Source organism: Pithys albifrons, chromosome 2, assembly GCF_047495875.1.
Source record: "Pithys albifrons albifrons isolate INPA30051 chromosome 2, PitAlb_v1, whole genome shotgun sequence".
Taxonomy (NCBI): Eukaryota; Metazoa; Chordata; class Aves; order Passeriformes; family Thamnophilidae; genus Pithys; species Pithys albifrons.
The window spans coordinates 50,107,532-50,123,283 of record NC_092459.1 but is presented as its reverse complement, the minus strand read 5'-3'; the positions used below and the strand labels follow the sequence as shown (position 1 = coordinate 50,123,283).

The following is a 15,752-nucleotide window of genomic DNA, read 5'->3' as shown; positions in this document are numbered from 1 at the left end:
ATTTGAGGTTTGTAATTTGCTATCTCTGCTGCTTTAGCAGAGTTAATGTTTTTATGGCACGTTTATTTTGAATTGAGCAACCTTGAGGTGCAGATCATTTTTCCTGCAAAGCCTCCATCTGTGCTCTGTAGGCATCTCTGTTAGTGTTTTTATTACCTGTCAGTGGAATCCACCAAGAGAATACTTGTAAAAATAAGCTGTTGATTGGAGTTTTTTTAACTCATTTGAACAGTGAGAGGATTCAGTTCTGCATCTGCTGTGTTTCCCTGTGAACGATACAGTTTCGTTTTAAACAACTCAAAGGGTAAATGAAGGACTTTCCAATCAAAAAATCAAGTCAGGGATGGAGGAAGGGGGTGGTGAAGACATCATTTAAGTTGTGTGTAAAGCTTAAAGGAATGAAGAACTGAATGAAGGAAAATAGACACTTATTAGGAGGGTCCAGTTCTGCTTCACTGTGCAAGGGTAAGAACTGGCAGTATAAGGAAATATGAAGAAACAGGCTGATAAGCAGAGAACACAAAACATACTGCCTTAACAAAGAAAGCAGGAGGGGAAAGAGATGAGGTTACAAAAAGCTGAAGAGTTTCTCTTTTGCACTGTCAATGACAGAGTTTACACAAACGTGCAATTTGCAGTCTGGTAGTTGAAACAATTCCTAATGTCTCATTCACTGTGACAGATAGGCAAGGGCATAATTTCAACATGCAAACTCATGAGAAGGATGCCAGTAGTAATACAAGGAGCACTTGAGTCACAATTCAAACTGTGAAAGGGACTGTTAGTGTTTCTAATTGAGTGCTCAAGCTTTTATACAGTTGTTATATCAAAGGAATAATTTCCCACAAGATGGAGAAAAAAGTAATTTGTCTAAAGGCTTTACTGCAGTAAGGTCTGTAAGCAGATCCTTTTGTAAAAGCGCAAAAAGAAAAATTGTCAGCAACTCTTAGCTGTAAAAGTTAGTTTGGCTCTAAGAGCTTCTGGGTGCATGTGGGTACATGACAAACTATGCCATAATGCCATATTGGCTTTACATGTAGTAAATTTATTTCTTTAAATATCTGGAAAACGTTTATTTAATTTTAGTTTCTCTTTCTTCCTCTTCTTTTTTTGTCCTTACACTCTCAAGTAAAGTTGTTTCTATTTTTTTTTTGTTTCAATATTTTGTTTCTTGATCACTTCCAGGTAGCATCTGCTATTTCTCCCTTTGGTAACATACATTTGTAGCCACTTTTTCTCTTTCCAGACTTCTACATTGCAGTCTCTCTGCCTTACCTTCTTACATTCTGGAATGAAATTTCCATTTACTTAAAAGGATAATTGTACCAGCTCCAAACAATTATCTTTAAGTAATGTATTTTCAGCTAATCAATCACCACATTCTTCTTGCTTTTTTTGATTAAAATTCCAATATTGTAAAATGATTTATATGGATAATATTCATTACTGTGAAAAATAATATTTTCTATAGTTTTAAATATCATAGAGTCATGGAATGTTTTGGGCTGGAAGGGACTTTAAAGATCACCTAGTTCCAACCCTCCTGCCTTGGGCAGGGACACCTTCCACTAGACCAGGTTTCTCAGAGCTCCATCCAGCCTGGCCTTGAATGCTCCCAGGAATGGGGCATGCACAGCCTCTCTGCCTCACCACCCACACAGGAAAGAGATTTTTTCATAATGTCTAATCTAAACCTACTCTCTTTCAATTTGGATCCATTCCCCCTTGCCCTGTTACTCTATGTTCTTCTTAGTAGTCACTCTTCATATTTCTTGTAGGCTCCCTTCAGGTACTAGAAGGCCACAATTAGGCCTTCTCTTTTCCAGGCCAAACAAACCTAATTCTCTCAGCCTTTCCTCACAGGAGGGGTGCTCCATCCCACCACCTGATCTGCAAAGGAAGGAATTATTTCTAGGTGGGGAGCAACTTGTAATAGAGCTTCAATTCAAATAAATGTGTCCCTTTAAAGGAGTACATAATTATAGCAAAATAAAACTGATTTTAAGTACAAAATGCAAAATTTATTTTACAATACAGAGCTTTTCCACTTGGGTGGATCCTTCTCACTAGACTACCTATTCTCCTTTTATAATAACTTGTTTTACTCACTTGATTTCCCTGCCAGAACTGCACCCACAGCACTGCAGACAGCTCATAGCATTTCCTTAGGGGAATGTGACCCAACCTTTCCATCCTACTGTTAAACTTCAGGTTTCATATCTAGCTAAAAATGATTAATGACCTGGCATGCCATTAATAAAGGCATGTACATTGGTGTATGTATTATCTAGCACTCAGGGACCCGTGATTGTACAAAGTACAACAAGGCAATCTGAGAGCATGTAATATATCAAATAACTACCTGATAAAAATAGCTTTAAATAAGAGGGTTACATAATAAAATAACTTTTAATAGACATATGTACTAGTTCTTAATAGGACCAATTTATAAAATGAAAATTATTTGCTTTACAAAACATGAATACTTAAAATTGGAAATATATTTTTATTTTGTGACATTCTTGGCATCAATCAACATCAATTTTTTAGTTTCTTAACACTCATTTGTTAGAATAATTTTAAAATTTCCCAAGTGAAATTGTGTTTTTTCAGGCTGCACTTTAATCTTGAGCCAAAAAAAGGGGAAAAAGCTCTCAAGGACTAATTAGTATCACAAAATTCATTTTCATACTGCAAGAATCAACCTTGGTCTAGTAGTTCAAAAGTGCATCATTGCTGTTATTTCTGTCAGGTACAGTAATACATCATTCTGTCTTGCAGTAATTATTTTCTTTTAAAAAATGCAATATAGGTAAATTTAGTCATCAGTCTATTTTGGTACTTATTTATTTTTTAAATAAATTCTGACCCAACATCTAACTGACCAGTAGAGTTAATACCTGTTGCCAGAATTGTTGTTTTGGTGAGATGGGAGATACTATGCTGAAAAAATTAATGAAATATAATTAAAGTTTTTCCTTTGTGAACTTGGTTTTAGGTAGCTTATTTTTAGAATGCCTAAGTAGTCTGAAAACTTTTTCCCACAAAATCGTTTAGCGTTTTCTCACCTTTCCCCTTTCATATCTCATTCCTCTTTTTATAGGTTAAATTCTGAAGGATTTGTTTAAAGCACAGGAATCTTCGTTATTTGCTGCTGCTTAAAATTTAGATATGATTTCCAGTAGGTACCTAGTGCTAAAAACATACAATCAAGGAGGAAGCAAGGGGATGGAGGAGTTTTCTGATCTAAAAGTGACTCTGTATCTGGACAGAAAACATGTCTACTAAGTGCTTTGCACTAATACTAGTGGAAAACAAAGTGAAGTTTTCAACGTGACATTCTTGGCAGAAAAAAATACTCTGTATGTGAAGATTGTACAATTATTCTGCTGATGCTTTTATTTTAGAGAAAAAATTTCATTCTTATAGAAACAACATTTGCAAATGTTTTAATGAGCAGAAGTACAATCATCACTTTATAATGCTTTAAAAAATCCTGGGTTTTTTGTCAATAGTTGTCTGTACTGATATTTTATTAATGTTTTTTACTCTTGTATAAGGCATGTTGAGTACTGTTTATGGACCTTACAATCTCAATAGAACAGTCAGAGCACTGCTATATAACTGACTGTACAATAGTGTTATCTCCTCTCTATTACCCTTCAAAGAGTAATAGCTTTCTTTCTTTCTTTGTGGGCTTCTAATTAATGTGGTCTACTGCTGCTCCTCTGTTGTTTTAATTCTATCCCTCCCCCAAAGGAAAGTTGCTTTCCTGGATTTTTTTATTCAGTGACCATACACTGGTATGGTCATCACCAACTTCTAATTCTCTTTAGATTTGTATATTTTTATTCTGCTTAGATTTTTTTTCCCCAGAAATCTTAGTGTTCCTCTATTCTTTATTGATAAGTAGAGGATTTCAGCCTGGGACTGGAAACTCACTGGACTTTGGGAATGCCATCTAGACTCACTGAATATGAGTTATGTCGTATCAATAACCACATCCTTTAAGTCAGAATTAAAATGGGAAATGTGGAGGCTGAAGTGATGGCTAATCACTCTTAAATGTGAAAGTACCTGAAACTGCCCAAAGTAGAAAGAGAAAGAAATAAAATAATTCAAAAATTGAGTTGTATTTTGTAGGTCTTTCTAAAATTTTTATAAAATATACCATGTAAATGTCTCAAAGTTGTAGCAAAATTAGCTATTGTTACTGATATATGCTAATCTGCACTGGCTTGGCTGCACTTTGCTTATGCTGCCTCATGTTACCCATTTCATTTTATAAGCAAAGGCAATACAGAGCAAAAATAACCAATGTACAAGACAATTTTGTCCTTCACACTTTACTGTTTGGTACCTTTGGTTTGAAATTGTGTGCTTTTGCAGGCCATAGAGACCCATCTCATCCGAAAATCCAGCGGGGGGCTAACGTACATCGCTGAGTGGAAGGGGGGATTGCTTGAACACAAGATGGGACACCTCACCTGTTTTGCTGGAGGCATGTTTGCTCTGGGGGCAGACGGAGCACCCAGTGACAAAACAGGCCATCACATCGAGCTTGGGGCTGAAATTGCTCGGACTTGCCACGAATCCTATGATCGTACACGTGAGTTCTGTGTTGCAGCTCAGCTTCACTTTGTGAAGGCAGCCAGTGGTATTTTTGCATAATGCTGAATGAAAATTGTAACACAGTGAGAACTACTCATCTTTCTGAGCAAATGCTGCTTTGCTTTTAAGAGTAACTTTAAAAATGGATACTGTTTTATAAATAATTTCTGTGCACCTGAATCATATCTACTCAGTGTAGTAGTTAACATGACAGCTTTTTTCACTATGACAATTTCTGTATAGCTGAATACAAATAAGAGAGGGGCCCTGTTCATTTATCCATCAGTGTAGCTGCTAATCATGTTTTATGCACAAAAAAACCCTTTACACCAGTTCTGTTGATACAATGCTGCAAACAATAGAATTGCTCAAAGAAAGGGGATTTCTGTGAAGGAAATTGCTGTAGATTCTTTCATCTTCTTACAGAAATAACTCCAGCAGCATCTCAGGTCCCAGAGTGCATTTTCCCATTTGATACAGAAAAGTAAATATCTTCGTCTTTTAAACAAAATTTCACATGTTGCTAGTTAGGTTAAATCTTCCAGAATGTGAATGTTAGCATCACTGTTCAAACTGTAACCACTGTCTAAGGCACTGGTGAAGAACAGCTCTCTCCTACTCTGAATTATGTACAAAACATTAGAAATAGGTGCTGGCAGTATCTTTCATGAATTACATACCTTTTGGGTAACCTGGATTTGTGCCACATGAAATACTAGTTGATTTGGTAGGCTAGATAATTTCAAACTTCTTTTAGTGTCTTTATTTGTAGCTTATGCTTTTATGTTGGCTAGGCATGAAACTGGGACCAGAAGCCTTCAGATTTGATGGTGGTGTTGAGGCCATTGCTACAAGACAAAATGAAAAGTACTACATCCTACGACCAGAGGTCATAGAAACCTACATGTACATGTGGAGGCTCACTCATGATCCAAAGTACAGGCAGTGGGGATGGGAAGCTGTGGAGGTAAGGTTCTATTTGACTTTTTAAATGTTAAATCCTAATATCTTGTTAAGTGAGCTATTAAATAGTATCTGGATATTATTTAGCAGAGTGTAAATATTTATTTTAAATCAGTAATATCAATTCAAATTTCCAGAGATTCATTTACTAATAGATTAACTAAGATCATTTTGTAAAAGCCAAATACTGCTGGTATTGTATAATAGAATGATTTCTCCTTCTTAAATGCTTCTAGGATTAGGGTCATATTTGGATGTACTGTGCAAGATGTTGTGTGTTGCTGCATATAAATGGAAAGTGCAAACGTGTCAGATTTAAGTCTTGGACAGGGAATTATGTTTTCTTAAATATATTTTCAACAGTAATTGTATGAAGGTGATTTTAATTAGGGTGATGAAGGCCAGGATGAGGTACTGGATAGTACTGAACATTTAAAAACTGGGTGACTGGACAAAACTCCATAAATTATAGCAATTTTTTCTAGATTTAAATTTGTGTCCCACTAGTCTCTGATCTTCAACCAGAAATGCTGAATCTCTTTGTGTTTGTCTAGCCCAAGCCATTCAAGAGGGCACCTAGTCCATACTGCAAAAATTAGCTTGCCAGCTCCATTGTTTCCCTTATTTCAGTGGTTAAACACTTCTACTGGTAGGGATGAGAGCCTTTAGATTTACCACGTTTCATCCTCCAGGTATGGGTCATTGCTACACTTGCAGAGTTCACTTATTTTCTCCTCACATTGATGTGACCCTTGTTAAATTATATGAGATCTGATAGGAAATAAAGGAAGCTAAGGGACATTATTTTTGTGGCTCTGTATACTTAATAAAAATGAAAAACAAAAACCAAAGGGAAAAAACAACAACAAAACAAACAGACAAACACACCCAAACCCACAGTATACCTCACCATACCTCTATGTGATATTTTTTTCCACAGTGGCCTCACTTGTGCAGAGGTGTTGGTTTCCAGGATTTCATAAATGTCCTGTTTGTGAGTTTACCCAACACCTCTTGCTTTTGAGTGTATGATTACAGCTTTCTGGAGGGACCTACACTGCTACTTGTAGAAGGTTGCTCTGTACTAAGGGTAGAACATGTAGACTTGTGCACTACAATTTTTTATGCCTGAGGGGCCCCACTGGAGAGCTCTTACTGAGTTATGATTCCATGTACCTGACTCCCTCAATAGCAACCAAGATCTGTAAATGTATTCAGTATTGAGATACTGAATGTATTGCAAATGCTGTGCTTTGTGAAAAAAAGGCATTTCAAGTTTAGTTATCAGATATTCTTGAAAAATTAAAAGCAAAAGCTGCTTTCCAAAAAATGGCTATTAGCATTAAATACACTTATACTCTCAAACTTCTTGTCTGAATAATTCACAGTCATTCTGTATCTGCAGTGAGCACTGTATTGAGCTAGGTAGTTATTTAGGGCATTATATTTGCCTCCCTCAGGTATTGGCTCTGTGGTACTGAAACAATGTGTCTGAGTTAATGATTCCAAAGCAATTGTTTTTTTTAAAAACCTCTAATTTAAAGGGCTGTTCCCTTTCTTCTTTGCTAACACCACCTCTAGGCACACATTTTTTTTTACTGGAATCTTTCCAGGAAGATTATAATTGGCATATTTACAATGGCTGTTTATGGAAGTCATCCCACCAGGCTTCAGCAATGCCAAATGTTCCTTCTCCAGGAGATGTTTTTCCTCACTCATTGTTGCTGCCCACACTGATAGCATTGTTATGAACAACTGAAATGTTTTGCTTATTATTATTCTTTACCCTGTTGGTTCAGTTTGTTTGTGTTTCTTTCAAGTTTGTACACTTGTTTGCCTTCTCAGCACTCCCCATGTGTTCCTTGTTTAACAGCCTTGTGGTTACTCTCATCTGGCTTGAAGGCAGTGGATTACAGCCCATGTGTGGGAGGTGCAGCTGGTTCCATTCTGCACAGGGCCCATCTTCCACTGTCCTAATGTGCAGTTGTGTTTCACAAAACCAAATCTTACAGCTTCACAAAAGTTATACAGTCAGTTGTAGGTTTAAAATATTTTTTCTTTCCTTTTCTCCCTTAATGTTTATAGAAATGCAGCTCCACCTGATACTGTAGTTTTTTGTCCCAGCACATCATGGTAACTTACCACAAGTATTTCATGAATTCTGCCCCCTCTTGCTCCTTAATATTGCCCCAGAGAGCACATCACTTCACTGTTTCTGTTCTTGGGGATGTTCCCAAACACTGAAGGTGGTTGGTTTAATTGCCAGTACCTGTTGCACAAAAAGAAACCTGAAATTGAAACAAGAAAAAAGAGGAACAGTCAGACCATTTTGGTTTTGCCCAAAAATAAGTTGTTCTTCATGTGTTTTATGTCCATTTTCAATTTGTAACTCTGGCAGTACAAAATCATTACATTTTTTTCTCTTGCTCTTGTAGTAGAAAAGGAGGCTGCTCTAGAGTCATGACTTCTAAACTCTCTGCAAAGTCTTTTAAGTCTTTCTCTAACTTTTACAGACTAAAATATGCTACAGCCTCTCCCTTTTTTCTTTGTGAACTTGCTTTGCTGCTTTGAGTCCAAGTTCATTTTGTATGTACTTCAGCAGCTGGAGAAAATGCAGTTATGACCACCAGCAATATCCACTGTTACTGAGTCAGAAAGGTTTTATCAGCTTAGCTCATGAGAGCCTCCCTTTCTGCATTATAAATGTGGCACATATTTTAAATTCATAGCACTTGCTTTGGTTTTTTCCCTTTTATGATCATTTGAGACTGTCAGCCACTTTTTACTGGGTTTGATGTTTTTTTACTCCAGCATAACTATTCTTAGCCACCCTTGTTTTCTGAGAACTATTAATTTAAAATGTGTCTGATTGTTTCTTCCTACCCACCACTACCCCCTGTCACTGTGAACAATAATGTACTCTGAAACTGCAGGTAAGAGCAGAAAAGCCCATCACTGCCAGTTAAAGGTTGACAACCAAGAGTCTTTTTATCCTGCTAATCCTGCAGGTGCATGTCCTGTTCCTTTACTTACAGGGAAAGCAGCTTTGAGGGATAAGATACTTCATGTTTGCACCAAGCAGATACCACTAGATAGCTGACATGGTGGAAGTTAACCCCTTAGTTTACAACATAACAGTGTGTTCAGGTATCTTTATGGTGCCTCCCTACAGCAAACTCAAAAGAAGACACTTAACTACATGTGAGAGCCCAAATGCAATTTGCTTTTATTTTACCTCACCCTGTTTAGAATGCAACTATTCCCTTGCATAATAGCCTTATCCTTCAAGTTCTCCTTCCATTGTGCCTTAAAAAGCACCATCTTGTGTTTGACATTGAAAGTCAAAAAGACAGATTTGGCATTACGAATTCATTGCAGGTTGAAGTAGACAAGAGGGAAGGAGTACCAGCCAGGGGAAATTACTTGTTTAAACTGAAGAATATTTGTCACTTAGTAAAAGTATCTGGGAAAATTAAGGAACCTAAAGACACATAAGAAAAGACAAATAGGCTGTTATATTTTTAAAGGATCTCTCCTGGAGAAAAATCCCTTTTAAATATAGAACAGGCAGCATACTCTCCAGTGAAAACTATGAAAAGCCTGACATGCAAGCTAAATGTGTGCAGACAGCTACAGGGAATCCAGCAAAATCAAGGACGTTTAGGGTATCTACTTATGGCAATAACAGATCTTGAACAGTCTTTAGAGCAGGTGAAGGTGATATTTGTAGTAACTTCATAAAGAGAGAAACTAGTTTTCTCCAGGCTCTCTGTTGGGGACTGGATGAAGCCCCAGGTGTTTCTGCCTGAAAGTTGTTGCTCCAATATCATCCTCACAGCAAACACAACATTTCAGAGTAGGGTGGTCCTGAGTTCATGTAGCAATCCACCATCCTTCCCATCATTTTCATTGTGAGAAGCTATTTAGGGTTAATGCCATTTTCTGGATTTGTTTTTGAATAATGAGTTCTTTTAAATATAATTATCTTAGATTTTCCTATCTCCTTCATTATACTGCATGTACCAGAGAGTTATAAAACAGAATACGAAAAATTAAGAGGCTAGGAATACTTTTGGCCTTGTTAAATAGGTCAATTATAAAGAAAAAAAAATGAATTAATATTTTAAACAAGGTAGCGATAACTAGTATTCAAATGAGGTATTGGTAGCAATACATTTAAAGAAGTTATGGCTCATGCAGGTTCCACCTTTCTAATGCAAATACCTGTCTAAAATAAAGAAACAAAACTTATTAAATAGTCTAACTATATATACCTTCTACAGTTCTAGCACATGGTACATAATTTTTCCCCGTCTATATACACTCTTCATCTAATCTTCTTTCTCCTTCAAAATATAGGATATTCCTGTGGGAAGAAAAGAAATTGTATTCTAGTGGGCTGTGTACTCATTTTTATTGTGAAATAGTCATCAGTCATTTGTTTGACACCTTTTAACTGAATACAGAGTCTGGAAACTAGTTAGAGTAAAACACTGTTATGGTTACACAGCTAAAAATGTTAAGTCCAGCCACACGCTGGGTTTCCATCTACTCCTGTGTAACAGACCAAGGTTTTTCAGAAAGGTAGCAAAGAAAAACAAACAACTTAGGGAGAAAATGAGAGTTGCCTTTCCTTTCTTTGAAGGGACTTGCAGGAAGTAAAGAAAGGACTGATCTTTAGAATGGTGTTCAATTCTATTACAGTCAGTTTTAAATACTAAAATATGACTAAGAAAGGTATATGTAGCATGATCACCGAAGGCTGATATACAAGCTTGGGAGAGAAAGACTGTTGTTACTCCTATTAAAAAGAGAGGAAGGGGAGGCACCAAAAGTGAAAATCCATATGCCTTTACATCCATATACCCCCTATATCTTACCATTTGGAAAGCTGGTTTGTGTGCGCTTTTTATTAATTTATCATTTTGCTTCTCTTCCTAGATGTAAAATTAGACATATGTGCATATGTCTTTAAAAAAATCGTTTTTTCTATCTAGACCTTCAGTTTTCGTCTCTTTATCAAAAAAATTGTGGCAATTTTTTTTGCTAATTTTACTGTCAAACAAATAAAAACTGAAAGATGATTCGTTTTGTTAATCCCATTGTTTTGTTTTTTCCCCCTGCTTCAGGCACTGGAAAAACACTGCAGAGTAGATGGTGGCTATTCTGGCATTAGAGATGTTTATAACAATCATGAAAGCCATGACGATGTGCAGCAAAGTTTCTTCCTTTCAGAGACACTCAAGTAAGTTAAGAAAGTTGACTTTCAACTAATGTGCATTAGTTCTGTGTGTCATCTTTACAGATAAATATTTACCATTAGTACCCTTGGCATTCACATATCAGAGTCTGAGTGGAAGAGCATAGCTTTTCTTGGGTGTCAGGCAAGCCAAATCACCTTTTTTTCCCCCTTTTATGTCAATACACTAAGTTCCCTGACTTCTGGAAACTACCTTTACTGCTGATAAAGGGACTTGATAGTCTTTGAGAAATTACATCTCCTATCTTTTATAGGATCTAATTATATATGCTAACACTAATGAAACAAATTGACTAGTCTTATCAGGCTTGTATTACATACCTTTCATTTTAAAGCTGTAGGAAAAGATGTCAACTTCCATGGAGAGCTTTCAGGGCCTTTTAAGAGAGAAAACAAAAAGATTTTATTACCTGCCATCATCTCCTAAGTTTTTAATGAAATAAACAAAGTTTTGTCTTACTCTCTTCACTTGTTTTCTTTTGCTCTGCAAGAAAAAGTTGCAAAGACCAGATAAAAAAGTAGTCATGCCATTTCAACAGGAAGTTTAATACTCAAGTAAATGAAATATTAACTATTATATGTTTTTCTGAAAACTGTCATAGTTTCACTTACAGATGTGGTGGCATTTCCTGCTTTTTGTCTTGCCAGGTACCTGTATTTGCTGTTTTCTGAAGATGACCTTCTTCCATTTGAACACTGGGTCTTCAACACAGAGGCTCATCCTCTTCCTGTTCTTCATAAAGATGATGGGAATAAAGAAGAAAACCAGAAATAGATGAAGATGAAATTATACATCATTCCATTCCTTATATTTCTTTCCAGGACTTGGGAACATGATTTGGTTTTAAATTCTTGAGTTAAATTTTTAAATCAAGTGTTTTGCAGTCTGATTTCTTTAAGAATGTTTAAATAAATATTTATAAATGGACCCAAATTAACTATGATAAAACCTCAACCCTCCATTCCAGATGAATAACTTCTTAGAAGGCAAATAGGACTTCTCCCCAGATTCTGTTAGGCTGTAGTGTCATCTTGGCCAAAAAGAGCAGAGGGGCTGCATGTTACTCGTTTCCTGTTATGTTTTTAATTTGACTGCAAAATTCTTTTCTCCTCTGTGAGGAGATGTATGCTTTAAGCTGTAATATTTTGCCATGTTGCAAAAAGCCATATTGAATTAAGTATAAATAGCTTTTTCCTTTTTTTTTTTAAATGTTAATTTGTTTCGTGTGTCATCCAGGACAAATCTTGTGACTGTGACAGCTTCTTCTTATGCGGGTCTATTATTACTTGGTAAAGTATCTCTATTTCATTGTCAGTGAAGTCTACATAGGGTTACTTTCATCTCATGCAGGCACAACTCTGAAACTGCAGTATATGTTGAAGTTAGACTAAACTAGTTTCTAAGAATTTAGCACATTAGTTAGCAGACCTTAGTTTTTCAGGTTTTGATTACAGTATTGTAATAGAGTAAATTGTTTCCTCCCTTTTCTAAGTGTGTTATTCTTAATGTCTTTAGTCAAACTACTATGGAGTACAATAAGATATTCTTTTCTTATTAAGAAGGGGAGTATTAACCTTCTTTATATGTTTAGTCTGGTAGCTTTCATTTGGTTGGTTGGCAAAAAGGCAAAAAAATACTCAGTGACATTTTCCTGGAATATCAGAGACAATTTGTTTTTCTGGGACTTTTGCAAACATTTAGATAGGTTCAGACTTGACGACAAACTTGATAGTTAATTGTCACAAAGCAATTTAATGTACCTATATGAATAAATCTAGATGTTTAGATTCCTTGAAGAAAACTTGTCTCCTCAGAAGAAGATAAGTCACTCAGAGAGGAAATTGTCCTGCATGGAACTAAAATTTTCTGACAGCACTGTCTTGTCTTAAGTAAGAAAAATGCAGTGTGCTTAAAAAAAATATTTCCTAGAATAGAAGCCTGGTTTACTAAGAAAGGTAACAGCTTTGCCAAAAATGTTTTGTTTTGTGGCATCACCAAAGGGAAAAAGAAATGGCACACTATTAATTCTTGGTTTTATTTAAGTCTGGTTTGGCATGGTTTACATGATTTTAAAGTCTACCTATGTCTTCATTTAGTGGTGGAATGATTCTCATACATTTCAGGTAGGAAACACCTGGCGTCCCATTCTGAGAAAGCACATAATTCACCAATTGTACTGCAGCAAAACAAATATGGTTCTGAACAGTAATCTTCTTTAATAGTATTTAGTAAGATAGCTCACATGTCCAGCATTGCTAACCACAACCGAAGGATAACAATTGTTCAGGCAGAACAGAGTACATTTTTTATATACCAATAGAGGTCTGCAAGGAAGGTTTTCTTAGGTAGAAGCCAAGAGCAAAAATAACTAATTACATTTTTATATATAGCAGCTGGAAGCTGACCCATAGACTTCACCTTCAGGAGTCTGTAAAGACAACACTGCCGCTCTCCTTCCTCTGCAGACAGAGATGGCATGTGCCACATGAGCTGCCAAAGACACTGATGTAGGGAGCAAGGCAAGAATCTGTGATGCTGGGCCTGGGCCATCCATCCATCACTGGGAGAATGGATGGAAATGGATGTGCAGTTGCAGGTAAAGCCTGCTACTGCAAGCCAGCACATAGACTCAAATCTTTTTGCTTTACTGCCTTTTTCTTAAATATTATTTTCTTTTAAAGTATGGATTCCCTCATGTCACAGTAGTTTTCTGAAACCAAACAAGCAAGAATAAAGTCTTGGCTCTCTCCTCTGTTGAAAAGCAGAAATGCTGCTGATTTTGATGTTCCAGAATTTGTATTGTTGGAGCACTATATTTCATTGTATTTCTTTGGAAATATTTATAAGGGACATTTTTTTCCACCCCCTGAAGTACCACAAAGAAATTATAGTTTAAAATAAAGAAAATCTCTTCCTACTTTAACCAAAAAAATAATATTTTTTTTTCCTTAGTTATCTTTATTTGGTCATGTGCTGGTGCTATCCACCACATGCATGTGCTGCTATAGGCCTCCTATTGGTTAAATAACTGCAGGAGCTCAGACAAAAACAGTCTTTGAAAAGCATGGTTTGGAATCGTCTTCTACATGGTTTTCTTAACCACAGTTTGCTTCCCTCAGATGTTTCATGTGATCTTGTTGGTACTTAATGAGCTGAAAGGAAACAAGATAGGTCTTCATGTTTCAAAAAGCAGGCTTCAAACACACAACTGTGTATGCATTGGGTCTTATGTACTTAAATATAAGCATCATGACTGTTTCCTTGTAATAGACATTTCATATGAATTTTTTTCAGTGTGGGAGTTACAATGATTTGAAAGAGCACAAATTTGATGTGACTGGTATTGGTATTCAGGTTGTATGTACAAACTGCACTATACTGTACTTTTTGTAAACTAATGTAAGTAGACGAGAAGATTGTACAACGTGTAGATCTGCCAACTGTAAGAAAAAAACTTTTCATAAACTGAGAATATACTGATTTATCTTTTTTTTTAATAACCCAAAAACACCAAAGTTAGAGCAATCATTTTGAAATAGTCCACACTTTTCCTTGCTTGTTAGATTGCTGAAATAACATGCATTCTACTTCCCATGCACTTAACTAGCTGCCTGGAAGTGGCTAGTAATGACCACTTTGTGTTCCCAGTCATTCATAAGAGCAAAAGAAATTGCTTATTGTTGAGGGGAGGGAGAAAACACACAGATAGGGACATTTTTTCATGGAGGTGGATTGGAAATAATTTTGCATTGCTTGTGAGATAAGTATTACATATGTGTTGGTTGTACACAGATTTTTGCAATGCCCAATGGCTCACTGTTTCTATGGTGACTTCATACATATCCATTTCTATCATGTATTTAAATTGGTTTTGATTTGTACATAATCCATTTAGTCTTTTCATCTTTATATAAACAAATTATAGAACACCTAATAGATCAAGATGCTTAATTTTTAAGAACTTATATTTGTAAAAATTTCTCTATTGTGAATAAAGTCTTTTAATATATCTGTTCAATTTGTTGTAGTTTTCCTTAAGTGTGTTGCAGAAGTAACTAAGGAATCTACTGTATAGGCTGGTTTGGCTGCTACACTCACAAGTTTTTGTCAGCAGATCAGTACACTGTGTACTTGTTAAGATGCTATTCTTAATTAATGGCAGTATATAGAACTTCTACCACTGAAATAAGTTGCTAGAATTTTTTGTCAATAAAATTCAGCATACCAAATGCATTTGGGTAGAAAGTAAGGCCACTAATGAAAAGCAGGAATCTGGGAAGTCAGAGGTGGCAGGCAATAAGCACAGTGAAGGTCAGTCACTACAACTCATGTTCTGCACAATACAAGTGAGCTTCAGCTAAATGCCATTTAGGAGCAAACAGAGGAGTGGAGATGACAAGGCTGTCACAGTGCCCAGTGTTACATGACCATGTAATGAAATTCTGTCGTTAGCCCATGCTCCAGAGGAAAGAGAAACAGTTGTCATAGGAACTGTAACTATATTTTGTTTCAGAAGGATATTAAGCTTTCCAATCTAAATATTGAAATAACAGCTACACCTCATAGATAACCTTGTTTTCTGTGTTTAGTAGAAAACCTCATCCCAAGACGATACTAAAATTAACTGCTGTGATTTTACAGAACAGTCTCAGTAGCATCAATTTCTGTCAAAGGACTTACTCATTAGACCTGCATAAGTAATTTTTGAGGGTAGCTCTTAGATTTTTTTCAGCACAGTTGCAGGTGTGCAGCTACACAGTGCAGTCCTTGGGGTAGTCACAGACAGTCCCTTCCTGCAGCTGGCTCCAGGACCATGCAAACTGCTACTCAACCAGTCAAACATGAGGTAATGCAAGCCTTATTGAAGATCATTCTTCAGAAGAGATGTAAATACAAACTTGGGTCAGAACTTCAACC

The 15,752-nt window shown here is 36.2% G+C and overlaps 1 protein-coding gene across 1 annotated transcript in view; it reads left to right on the top strand.

Moving 5' to 3' along the window:
- Positions 1–14,853, top strand: part of MAN1A1 (mannosidase alpha class 1A member 1) — a 146,735-nt gene extending 131,882 nt beyond the window's left edge. The window contains exons 9-12 of the mRNA XM_071548977.1: positions 4,390–4,609; positions 5,406–5,578; positions 10,704–10,819; positions 11,483–14,853. Of these exons, the coding sequence (XP_071405078.1) occupies positions 4,390–4,609; positions 5,406–5,578; positions 10,704–10,819; positions 11,483–11,609 (636 nt within the window). The 3' untranslated portion in view covers positions 11,610–14,853. The remainder of the gene's footprint in view (positions 1–4,389; positions 4,610–5,405; positions 5,579–10,703; positions 10,820–11,482) is intronic.
- The last annotated feature ends 899 nt before the right edge of the window (positions 14,854–15,752 follow it).